General features: G+C 38.9%; 1 protein-coding gene across 2 annotated transcripts in view; it reads left to right on the top strand.

Moving 5' to 3' along the window:
• Psme4 (proteasome activator subunit 4) overlaps window positions 1-13524 on the top strand; it is a 113003-nt gene that overhangs the window by 22741 nt on the left and 76738 nt on the right. For both annotated transcript variants that reach the window (XM_060366188.1, XM_060366187.1), the window contains exon 3: window positions 389-505. In XM_060366188.1, the coding sequence (XP_060222171.1) occupies window positions 389-505 (117 nt within the window). The remainder of the gene's footprint in view (window positions 1-388; window positions 506-13524) is intronic.

Below are 13524 nucleotides of genomic sequence, written 5' to 3'. Positions count from 1 at the left end.
CCAGCACTTGCATGATAGCTCATAACTATTCTAATTCCATTTCTAGGGCATCCCATGCCTTCTTTGATCTTTGAGAGCACCAGGCATGCATGTGGTATTATATGTACATACACACATACAGGCAAAATACTCATACACATAAAATAAATTTAAAAAAAATTAAAGTATGATAGTCATCTAAGGTAATGGAGGCACAGTTTAGATGCTCTTTTTAATCGGTAGTGCTTGGTGTTGAGGAGTTCTAAAGTTCTTCCTTAGTGCTCATTCTACCAGTCAGTGGCTTTGGGCAGAGACAGGCAAAACACACTTGATTGGCTGTGCTCTCTGTTTAGTATACTTGATAACCATGCAGCTATAAATAATTGTGTATATTTCTTCTTTTAATTAGGAAAAAGGAACTTCTTTCAAGAGATGATTTAGAGTTACCTTGGAAACCACTTTATGACATGGTGGAAAGAATACTATATTCTAAGACAGAGCACCTGGGATTGAATTCATTTCCTAAGTAAGTCTTAAAGTCTTTCTTTGGGGCCACTTGTATATTTTAGGGGATTTGTTGATGATTATTAACAATATCGATTTATCTTTTAGTTAAACAGTGGTTATTCCTAAACCAGCTGTATACCCAAATCACCACACAGAGACTAGGGTTTATTTAATTAACCTAGAGCTGGACAGTAATTACTCCATCCTAAACCTCCAAGCCCCCATAGCTTCCTCCCATTTAGATTTTCCATATTATACTTCCTTTTTATTCATATCTTAGGTCTGGTTCATTTCTCCTGATGTTTCCTGGTCCTCTCTTCTTGGAGCTCTCCTCTTACTCCTTTCTCCTTCTCTCCAGAATAGGATGTCCCATTCTGGACATCCTATTCTCTCCATTGCTCAGCACTGGCTTGGTAGTTTTTATTGGCAAATAGAACAAATGATGGCATGTTTACACAAACTTGACAATGCAGTGTCCAGATTGGAACCAGATAGTGAGACAGAGAAATAAGCATTTGAATGAACAAGGGTAAATTGTATGTATTCCACAAGTATATTATGCCAACAATTTCCTCTTTAAGTTCAATAAAAGGCTCTTTTTCTTTCAATACAATTAATTATAAAACAGTTATGAAAACTATTAGGTAAGATTTACATGTGCAATGTCCACTCAGTCTTAAGTGCATTTGACAACTTAGGAGAAAGTATTTGATTAGTCTATAATTAATTTTTATCCTTATTGGTATTACCTATATAAACACATTGTCTTAAATTCTAAACAGCTTAAGCTTAATTGTGGAACTATTAACTATTTGGTCTTCAACCCCACCAGAGACTTGAGAAGGAATAAAATTACATTACTTGAGTAAATAGGAAGTGCATGTTAGCAGCTTCCAAAAAGTAACAAAAAAAAATTTGACAGAGATAGTTTGCTGCCTGAACAGTCATCCAAAACCCTCTATAACATTGGAACATTCTTCAGCCTTCTGGCCCAGTTATTTGGCAGACATAATGTATGAAGCAGGAACTATTTAGGACATATGCTATCTTGGCAGTTTGGCAGTCAACTTGGCCTGCATTTGAGCTTGCCCATTTTTGGCAGACTTCTCTCTGTCATGAAGCGAGGGCATTTTCTTTTTGGCCAGGTGGCTGGTTTGCCACATTTGAAGCCATAGCCATATGGAGTTTCTTCGATGTTCTTCATCTTTGAGGTAGGCTAGGTGTTGCCAGGAGATGACCTGTCTCATTGTCAAAAAAATCTTTAAAATAATAAAAACATTTTAAATGCCATATTCTGTAGTTCTGTGAGGTTTTTGAAGAGTTATACCTATCTTTATATACTCTATCTGTCTAAAGAATCATATCTATCTGTTAAGCTGAGGATGTAAATACTTGTGAAAAATTAGATTAGTGTCTATCATGACTATAAGGTGATTAATAATTAACTTGCATTACCTAATATTGTAACCTTATTTTCTCTTTGAGTAAGATCATTAATAACTTATAACCATCTCCCAGTGACAAACATTCGTAGCCCCAGAAAATAATTAAAAACCCACCTAATCCCTTTTAAGGGATATTGGACATCATTCTTATGAATTTCTTCTAGCTGATTTTTTTGGACATGTAGAAATCTTGTTAGGCAGCCCAAAGGGAATTGGGGGAAAATGGTTAATTAAGCAAACATTAACATTTGTGGTCAAGTCTTTGAATATTGAGAAATTATAGGCTTGATAGAAGTCCTATTTGGAACAGTCTAAAATGCTCTACCAGTTGAGATTAGTAGCTTTCTCTAAAGCTCTTTTGGGGAGCAGACTGTGATGAGAAACAGCAATTGAAACAGAATGCTGGAACATGCAAGATGCTGGAACAGATGTGTCAACGTCTCAGCATGCTGGAAGGATGAATCCTGTCAGGTTTGATCCAGCGTCTCCTGTCCTTTTGTTCTGAAAACATATAATTTCTCACAAGCATTATAAGCCCTAAAATTATAATTTTATCTATGCCATTTGAAAGAGTGGCAGAATAAGTTTTGAGTATATTGTTGTCAAGGATTTTATTTGCCATGTATTGTTGAAGTTCTGGCTGGAGATGTTTTTATGTCTCAGTCAGTTTCAGAGTTGTTCCCATGTGAAGGGATCAGTAATTTATGTTACTTGTTCTGTTTAGTATTCTTGACTTTTCTGGTGTGTGGCCAACCTCTTTAGGTTTCATATCTGATTTTTATTAGTTCTGATGGAACTCCTTCCCCAGCTTAACACAGTCCCTGCTCTCCATTTTAGAATTAGGGCCTAATTCAGCAGTCCTGTCTAAATTCTACTGTGTCTTAGCAGGTGTGCTGCTTATTTCATTTAAGCATTTTAAAATTGATTAATCATTTAATCTATTTTGGGAGGTATTATATTCCCCTTCTGTTCTATGTGTATTTTCTTTAAACTCCTGTTAGATATTTCTACAATTTTCCATCCTGTAAGATTGAAAGATATACCTGTACCACTTTCTATGCCATATTTTCTAAAATATTGTTATATTCCAATGGATATCCATGCTGAAACACTATCAGCCCCAATTTGCAAGGGCATCTCCAAAACATTTGCCATCTCTAACAAATGTGTAACCTTAGGATTATGCTCTCCAGAATTTAAGGCCCACTGGAAATCTATATATGAAACTATGGCATGGTGCATGTATTTCAGTTCTCCAAACTCTGTAAAATGGAGCACACCAGACTAAGACCTTGTTTCAAGACAACACTAAACAGGATCTGCATTTCTACTTTAGCATATAGACCTTCATCTTGTAATTGAACCTTGACAATACACACATAATATCCAGTCTGACCAAGTTGGCCTATGGCTGGAGACTATCTCCAGCATCTTAGTGGACTGCCATTTTGCAATATTTTCAAGCCTCTGTGGACTTTTCTTTTTTCTTTTCTTTTTTTTAAATCTGGAACTCCTTTTTTGGTGTTATTGTCACTTCCAGATTGGATTTCCCTGAAGGCGCTCTATTTTGATTTAGAGATTTCCCCCAACCTCTGTTTATGGACTTTAATTTATCATGTATTTTCTCAGTCTCTTCTTTCTCCAAATCTGTCTTATCCTACTCTCTCCCAAAGAGAGACAGTAATCTTCAGTGAAAAATTTATTTTTATGCTAAGAGAAACAAACTCAAATGGAAGAATCCAGAAGCACTGTGTCATCGTGTCTCCCTCCATTTTCAACATTGGGGATAATCTTTAATCTCTAAACCTCCTCCTAAGGACTTTACTTTCTTAGAGCTAGCTACCCTTCTAGACCTTGCCAGTTCAAGATGCTTGAGGTTTCTCAGTCTCACTCTTGGCTCCTTCTTCCAGGAAGAGGTATTTTTTCTGCCTCCCTCACTGACCCCTTCCTCACTCTGGGGAGATATTGGGTCCACAAATGTTTGTTTCTCAGACTGGCAAGAACCCCTTCTCAGGCCTGGAGACATGGCTCAGAGGTTAAGAACACTCACTGTTCTTCCAAAGGTCCCGAGAGTTCAATTCCCAGCAACCACATGGTGGCTCATAACCATCTATAGTAAGATTTGGTATGCAGTCAGAATGTTGTATAAATAATAAATCAATCTTAAAAAAAAAAAAAAAAAAGAACCCCTTCTCAAAGAAAGGGATTTTGCTTTCTGCCTTGGCTAGCAAAGTCTGATTTTGAAAAGCATCCTGTCAAAGAGCCACTTTTTTCTCTACCTAAAGAAACTGCTTCTCTGGGGTTTGCATGTATCAATTTTTGTTTTTTCTGGTGCCTGCTGGAGGCCTTTGTTTGGTGGGGAGTCTGTGATGAGGAACCTGTGAGCTCCTAGTTTAGGAGCTGCCTTTGCTTTGTTTTTAAGGAAGAGAACGAAGAAATTGCTCTGTAGTATTACTTTCTATTTAAGTTCTTGCTAGATTACTGTAAATTCTGCCCCACACTGGTGCCATTTGTTGATGATCATTAATATTTAATATTGATTCATCTTCTAGTTAAACATTGGTTATTCCTAATCCAGCGGTATACCCAAATCACCACACAGAGCCCAGGATTTAGTCAATTAATTTAGAGCACAGTGCTGGGCAATAATTAAGCCATCCTAAACCTCCAAGCCCATATAGTTTCCTCCCATTTATATTTTCCCACCCTGTTCTTGCTTTTAGTCATATCTTAGGTCCAGTTCATCTCTCCTCATGGTTCCTAGTCCTCTCCTGCCAGTCTCTCTTCTGTGACTCCTCCCATTCATTTCTTTGTCCTCTGCTGCAGACCAGGATGTCCCACCCTATGAGCAATGTCCATTGCTCAGCACTGCCTGGTTGTGGTTTCATTGAAAATACAGAGAATAAATGGTGGCATGTTTACACAAACTTGAGACAGGTTTAAGCATCACAATGCAGTGTCCAGATTGGAACTAGATAGTGAGGTAGAGAAATCAGCATTTGGATGAACAAGGAAAAAATTGTATACATTCAATAAGAACATTATACCAATAGGGATTGAATACAATCGAAGAAAAAATGGGTTATTTTAAACAAGGAAATGCTTTTGTTTTGTTGCTGCTTTGTTTTCGCTTTTGAGAGAAAAAAAACAAAAACATATCTCTGCTTAGCTTTGGATCCCGCTATATATGTAAAGCAGGTTGTCCTTGAACTCAGCAAGATCTGCCTGCCTTTGCCTTCCAGATGTTTCAATTAAAGATGTGTACTACTGTACAACTAACTACATATCTTAATGTGCTCATGTCTATGTAATTTGACTTTGCCCTTTTGAAGCCATTTTAATCTGTATTTCTTCCTGAAAGCTTTTCCACCAAAACGTCTCTCATATCACCATCACTATATTTCTGATCATTCTTCTGTTATTAAATGTTATGGTTATCTGCTATTCTTCAGTGGACTTGGGGAGGGTCATGGGAGGGATGGCAGGATTGGGAGGGGATGGGGGAGCAGCCTACAGCTGGGATACAAAGTGAATAAATTTTAATAAATTAAAAAATAAAATTTTAAAATAAAAATAAAAGTTATTTTCAGGATGGAGAGATGGCTCAGAGGTTAAGAATACTGTCTGTTTTTCCAAAAGTCCTCAGTTTAATTCCCAGCAACCACATGGTGGCTCATAACCATCTATAGTGACATCTCGTGCACTTTTCTGCTATGCGGGCAGTTATTTTCATGTGTGTGTGTGTTTGTGTGTGATTGTATGAGTTACATGTGTTCAGTAACCTTTGGAGGCCAAAAAAGGACTTTGAATCTCTTGGAACCGGAGCTGCAGGTCTTTGTAAGTCATTGTGTGGGTTCTAGAAATTGAACCTGGGTCTTCTGCAGGAGCTGTAGGTGCTCTGAACCACTGGGCCATCTTTTTACAAACCATATACCTCCAACCTGGCGTTTTATGTATTTTAATTAATGAAGTAAAGTGAATGTTGTAAGATGACCTTGCATATTTCACAGAGCACTCACTATGCACAGTTACAAAAATACCAGGTCTTCTCACCGGTATACAGAACAAATGTGGGAATTGCCTTCTTGCTCATCCTCCCAATGCTGGGTTTTCACACGCCTGGACAGAGTATCAGTGTTACTAGTTGATTTCACTTAGTTTATAAACTATTCAAATGCCAGACCCTGGTTTTTCTCATTTCATAGTAACATTTAAAGCCATAGCTGTCTTGATGATTATTGGTTCCTTGCATGTATATCATGATTCTTCAAGACCTAATTTTTTAAAATAAATTTTGTGTTTATTTTAGATGTCCAAAGTATAATATGATCGTTTGCCACCTTGTGCTTCTAGTTAGTGATCTCAGACTTGACTGTTAAGTATCATTTCTGTGAACGGGGTTTTGTCTAGTGTGATTACTTCCTAACTTTAGTATCCATAGTCTTTGCAGATTTGGCTTAAAATGTTTTAAAATATGTGATTAAAGTTTACTTTGAGTAATTAAAAATTGTTGTTTTTGTTTTGTTTTTATTGAGATAATTTTTTCTTTCTCTCTCTCTCTCTCTCTCTTATAGCTTTGTCTGTCTTAGAACTAGCTCTGTAGACTGGGCTGTCCTTGAACTCACAGAAATCATCTTTCTTCTGCCTCCCGGGTGCTGGCACTAAAGGTGTACACACCACTTGGCCTAATAATCAAATTTTAAAGGCAGGCTCCTGTTAGGTAGCCAGGCTGGCTTTGGATTCTTGCTAGCCCAGTCTATCTTGGCTTTGTAATCCTCTTGCCTGGGCTTTCAAGTATTGGGATTATAGACAAAATTTCCCTACCTCTCTTGTTCTTTAGGTTTTATTAGCTGTTTTCTGTTACAGCCCAGAGTGGTTTGTCATACTTATGTACTGATTTCCTGAAGAGCACTGTTTTATGTGTCTGTGTTAACTTTCTCTTTCATAAATTAAAAATTTAAAGACTTGTTTGATTTCTTTCATTGTCTTAGACATCTTGATGTTGTCTCGAATCTAAGGCTTCTTATAGCTCAACAGTCTGAACTTACTGCATATGACTGCAAATGGCAGATTTTTTAGAAGCTTTTTAGATTATAGATTTAATGGTAAAGAATGAAATTACGTAAATGGAAGAGTTAAAAAGGATTAAAGGGAATTGTGAACTTAGGCCTTAGATTTTGGGCAAGTGGTATAGGTAGAGTAATCAGGGATCATTTTGTCCTTGAGGTTTCTTGTGTTACAATAAGGAAAAATTTCAACCATAGACAAATTAAAATTAATTATGAAAGTGAATGGTACTGTGTGCAAATAGGCTTTTTAAAATTCGTTATGGGCTGAGAAATGGCTCCGTGGACAAGATCACTGTTTGTGTGCTTTTCCAGAGGACCCAGGTTCAATTCCTAGTAGCCACATGGCAGCTGACAAATGTCTGTTAAGCCAGCTCTTGGGAATTCACACAGACACCTTCGCACAGACATATATGCAGGCCAAACACCAATGCACATAAAAAAAATTAAAAAAATAACTGACACATAGAAAAACAAGTCATATGATGTTGACACAGCATCTAGATAACTAATGGAAGGGTCATAGAAAAGTTTAAGAGAGCAAGCAAACACACCACCAACAAAAAGTTCCTGTTAAGACAATGTTCTGTGAAAGCCTTGGAAAGCTGCCTTTGAGTGTTTTTCTGTGGGAAGTGCGCCACGGGTTAGATGGGCCGAACCTCTGCATAGAAACTTGAGGATTCTTTTCCTCTAACAAGAGTTTCTGTGTGGGGAGATGGCTCAGAGGGTAAGAACACTGGCTGTTCTTCCGAAGGTCTGGAGTTCAGTTCCCAGTTCCCACATGGTGGCTTACAACCGTCTAGTGCCTGGCATGCAGGCAGAACACTGTACAAATAATAAATAAATAAAAATTAAAAATATTTCTGTTTTGAAAAATGTTTCTTTGTGTAACTCTGACTTCCCTGGAACTAGCTCTTTAGCCCAGGCTAGCCTAGAAGTCACAGAGACCCACCTACCCCTGCTTCTTAAGTGCTGGGATCAAAGGTGTGTGCCACCCCTACTGGCAAACTTGAGGAATTTTTGACTGTCATTTTGATAGATTGATAGATTTCTGTGACCTGTTATTTGTGTTCAGATCAGTTATCCTTCTGGAATTATTTTATCTCTAAAAGTTGTTGGTAGATGGATGGTAGGGAAATTTTTTCTTTTCTTCAGTATTTCTCATTGTGTCTTGTGCTTTATAAATAGACATCTTACTTCCTGCCTGGACAGGTATACCTGTGCAAAGGAAACCACTTCTTTTTAAAGCCATACGATGTTCAATAATGCTTGTGACTTTCTTCTTTAGACATGCCAGCTGTTTGCCTAAAGATTTCATGCTAGTGTCCTTGGTGCCTGTGTTTCAGCTCATAGTCTTCATAGTAACTCTACCATGTTTATTCCTGGAGTATCAGCACACCTCCCGTGGAGTTGTGGAAAACTCCTTTAAAAATCCACCAGTGGCTAGTTTTTTTACTTGCTTTTTTAAAAAACTTGTAGATTTGCATCTATGTATGTTCAGCATGAGTATGCCTGGTGTCCCCAGCACTCAGAAGGGCTTGTTAGATTATGGGGACTGGAGTTACGGATGACTGTGCACCACTGTAAGTGCTGGGACGTCGGGACCCTGCTGCCAAGGTTGCAGTTTGCCCTGACCAGGAAGCCTTGAGCGCAGCCAAAAATGGAAACTTCCCGTTGTCATCAGGGTTTCATCTTCTCTGTCTGGAGCATCACGCCAGCTACCTAAAGAATGTCTTGTGGTCCTTAGGGAATTTACAGATTCAGTTCCCTTTCTTCTGATAAGAACCTGCACAGCAATCGCCACAATCGCCTTAGGCTCCTGTGGAATGCCTCTCTGTGTAAATGAGGCATCTCAGTACATTAGTCCTCCAGGAGCCAATCAGGATCTCGCCCTGGAGATCCCTAGATGCTCCTGAAAGTTCTATGTAACTTTTGTTTATGCCAGAGAAAATTGATCTGCTTCCCTGGAGCTAGTCCTGGAAGTCATCATTCTGTCCATACTCTGAACTCCCTGCCAAATATAAAAGCCCCTGTTTCCTTTGCCCTCATACACAGATACACTTCCCGGGGGTCTGGGAGGGTCACACTGGAAATCAAGCCTAGATTCTCTGGAAGAGCAACAAATGCTCCAAACTTCTGAGCCATCTCTTCAGCCTAGCTGGTGGCTCTTGTTTTAAAAGAGATGCTGTTATTCTAGTGAACTCTTGGCTCAGTGGTGGGGAACATGCTCAGAATGCCTGAGGCAGTGGTATATATCAATATCTCTAAACTAAAATTGGCCACGTACTTTATTCTAGTTTTTGTAATTAACTATACAAAAATATTTATCAGTAATATTAAGGGTGAAAATTGAATGTATGCTTAGCACTTGCAAGTCCTCAGACAATATGTAGTGCTAAACACCATATTTATTCTCTATACTCAGTGACAAAATAAATACAAAGAGTACTTCTGGGCAGGCCGGCTGTCTCAGTGGGTAAAGACGCTTGGTCTGTGATGTCAGCCCGGTATCTGGAGTTTGATTTCAGGAACCTTGTCGGGAAGACGTACACTGACTCCAGAGTTGTCTCTGACTCCTCACACACACCATGGCACATAGCCTACTACCGCGTCATGTACGCATCCACAAAAATAAAATATAAGTAGGTCTTTGGTTTCAGACATGCAGATGCCATTACAACAAAAACATACTCAAGCCAGGAATGGTGGCGCAGGCCTTTAATCCCAGCACTTGTGGAGGCAGAGGCAAGTAGACCTCTGAGTTTGAGGCCAGGCTGGGCTATGAAGTGAGTCTAGGACAGCTTGGGCTATACAGAGAAATCCTGTCTCAGTGGAATCATGTATGCATGTGTCTGTCTGTCTGTCTGTGTGTGTCTGTGTATATATATACACACACAGGTATATATGTATATTTATACATATATATGATATACTGAGATTTCACATCTATTTAACATGAATTTGTTTGGATTTTAAAAAAAGATCAAACATTTTATGCAAGAAATACAAGGACAGGAAAGATGGCTGCAGAAGATCTGAGCTAGCTTCCCACCATCCACATGGCAGCTCACAATTTCTTATAACTGGCTCCAGGGGATCTCACACCCTCTTCTGGCCTTTTTGGACACTTTGCGCGTGTATACTTGCGTGTAGGCCAAACACGCATTAAAAAAATTATAAAACCAGGCGTGATGATGTATACTCTTAATCCTAGCACTCAGGATTCAGAGGCAAGTGGATCTATATGAATTAGAGGCCAGCCCAGTCAACAAGAATTAGTTTCAGGAAAACTGAGCTATAAAGGAGACTCATCTCAAAAAACAAAAATAAAAACGAAGAGATAAATACAGGTAAGGAAAGGAACCTTTCACTGAAATAAATGTTAAGGCTTAGAATAAAAGGACACCACAACAGACATGTTGCAGAGGCGAAGGGTGGCCAGTGAAGATAAGTGAAGCCTTAGAGAATGTATTCAGTAGGCTTCTTGGAGAGCGTCAGTAAAATTGAAATCTGGCATTCAGTGCTCGAAGCAATAATAGATAGCTGGTGTCACAGGCAGATCTCCTAGTTCAGGTCAGCGTGGTCTACGTGAGTTCTAGGCAGCCAGGGATATCTGGAGACCCTGTCTCAACAATAGCTATTTAAAAAAAAAAAAAAAAGTCATCCATGTCTTGTTTAGTGTTGTCTTTTCCAGATAGGCTCTCAGATTCACTCTGGAACTAAGGCTGGCCTTGAGCCCAAGATAATTTGCCTCCATTGCTCTAGTGTTAATCTGTGTATAGTTCTGTGTGGATGTGCTGCATTTCATTTTATGCTGTAGAGTAGTGCCAGCAGCATGAAGCTTGTGTACCAGGGTGTGTGAGAGTGGCTGGAGACTGAACCTAGGGCCTTGTGCCTGCTAGTCAGGTGCTCTTAAAACCTAAACTACATCCTCAGCCTGCCATGATTTTGTGTCTCTACCAAATGCCGCTCTAAAGACTTATTTATAAAAGTCTTAAACTGAATATGATTGTTCATGCAGTTAACTCCAGCACTCAAGAGGCTGAGCATGAGGTTTGCCGTAAATTTGAGGCCAGCTTGGGCTTATAATAAGTAGAAAGCCATCCAGAGATACAAAGCGAAAACCCGTCTTTAAAAACAACAGCAACAACAAAACATTGTTTTAAGACTTTTAGATATTCCACTGGCTATTCAGAAAAGAAATCAGCTATTGGAAAAGAAATCAGCTGCTTTAAATATCTTTTTTCTCAGTGCTGGAATTATAGGAGTGTGCCACCATACCTATCTTCTTAAATTTTTCAATATCTTGCCAGTATACAAATTGTAGGATGTTTTACATACCTGGTTTTTGACCACTAAAGCTCGCTTAGGTTCTCCCCAGTCATTATCCTTTAAAAGAGCCCTATGGTATGCTGGGGAGATGGCTCAGGAATGAAGAATGCATACTGCTCTTTGCAGAAAACCCAAGTTTGGTTCCCAGCATCCATTTTGGACAGTGACCTGTAACTCCATATCCAGGGAGATTGAATGTCTCCATAGGCACCTGCCCTTAGGCATGTGCCCACTCCCATCCCCAGACATACACATAATTTAAAAATAATAAAAGTAGATATTTTTTAAAAGTCAGACCGGAGATTATTCTGGTGAAGCGTAGTCTTAGCATCTGTGAAGCGCTAGGTTTAAATGACGCCCCACCCCTGGCAAACACTCACGCATGTTCATACACAACAATACCTACCTTCTAGCCCACCCTATGTTTTCCATATGTCGTTCAAATAACAGCATTTCTACTTTGCCTCTGCCTCTCCATAACTGAAGGCATATGCCACCACCCAGCAGTCTTTTGCTTTGATTAATCATGCTTTCTTTTTCCTGTTTTTGATTCTGTAAGAACAGTTTATTCTAGCCCGTAAGCTGTGGTCGCGTCTTCATTTCACGTTAGGCACCCTTTCATGCCCTAAGGCTCTGAGCTAAAGTGTGTGAGTTTAAGGCTTTTGTTTTACATATTCCTGTCTTTATTAGGTAGTGCTCTTTCCAAGCGGTAGATTTTCGCCATCTAAGCACCAGACTAAATTGATGTTCTTAGAAAGGTGACCTATATTGAACCAGTAAGCTAGAGTGGTTGACATACAGGGTTGTATGCCTGTACTTTCAGGGAATTCATTGTAAAGTGTATCATTGATTTGTTACTTCGTTACTTTTTAGGATATTAAGTTTTGAACAGCTGGGTGTATATTACACCACTTTTATCCCAGTGCTGGGGAGACATCTGTCTCCAAAACAAAACAATAATATAAAAACTATAAATTCAGTTTAGAAACACCTTTTGGACCTCCTCCCTTCTGCTTGCCTTGAGTTGAACACCACTCTTTGGCTCTTGCTAGAGAAGCCAGCAAGTCACACCATGGTGCTTGCCGTGTCCTTGGAGCTCCTTGTTCCTCCCTGCACGTCCCAGTCTGCCGAATTTCTACAAGGGAACAGTTTTGACAGTTACTGCTTTTCTGTTTAACACTGTTTTGGTACACTGATACTCCAAGCTGTGCTTATATTTTTATAGTCAAGAAATAAGCTTATTACTTTTTTCTTTTTACAAACATGTTAAATTTGACACTCTTTAACTTATAAGGACCCATTTTATGACTTACTTTCTTAGAATTGCTATTTTGTTTCCAGTATTTCTACCTTAAATTCTTTTGACACATTTGAGCTGGCTCAGTCGTTTGACAGCCTGTTCTCTACTATTTTTAGATGACTTTTTATAATCAGAATTGATTCTTTTCTCAACTCTCTGTGCCTCACATATTCGTTCTTACGGAAACCACTGCTTAGAGCACTGTGTTCTTCATTCTGTTTTAAAAGTTGGTCCTGTTTAGGGCAAAGATAACAGTTTTTCCTCTCTTCTCCTTCCTTCCCTTATATCTCAAGACTTCCAAGTGCTGAGATTCTTGGTAATTTGGTAGAGGTTTGTTTGTTTGTTTGTTTGTTTGTTTAAGACAAGGTCTGTATGTAACCTGGTCTGTTCAGGAACTCACTATGTAGAACAGGCTGGTTTAAATTCACAGAAAACTGCCTGCCTCCTGGGTATTGGGACTAAAGAAATGCAGTGCCTTATATGGCCTGGTAGGGTTTTTAATTTAGTGCAAAATACAAAATTGTAAAGAACTTATTTGTAAGTTTGACACTAGAAACATACAAATTTGTATACTGTTTATTTCAGAAACAAGCATACCAGATATTTTTGGTTATGGTTTTATTTCATAAAACAATGTTCCCAGCCTGGTGATGTTGGTGCATGTCTTTAGTCCCAGCAGTCGTGAGGCAGAGGCAGGGGGAGCTCTGAGTTTGAGAGATGGTCTACAGAACGAGTTCCAGGACAGCCAGAGCTGCACAGAGAAACTCAAAATCAAACAAAAAAGCAATGTTCCATATACTCAGAGTGGCATATTGCATGATAGTAACGATTGGGAGGGAATGAGGGACGGGATACAGCTGGGATACAGAGTTAACAAAATGTAACTAATAATAAA

This window comes from Meriones unguiculatus, chromosome 12 (genome assembly GCF_030254825.1).
Source record: "Meriones unguiculatus strain TT.TT164.6M chromosome 12, Bangor_MerUng_6.1, whole genome shotgun sequence".
Classification (NCBI taxonomy): domain Eukaryota; kingdom Metazoa; phylum Chordata; class Mammalia; order Rodentia; family Muridae; genus Meriones; species Meriones unguiculatus.
This window is presented reverse-complemented; position numbering and strand designations above follow the sequence as displayed.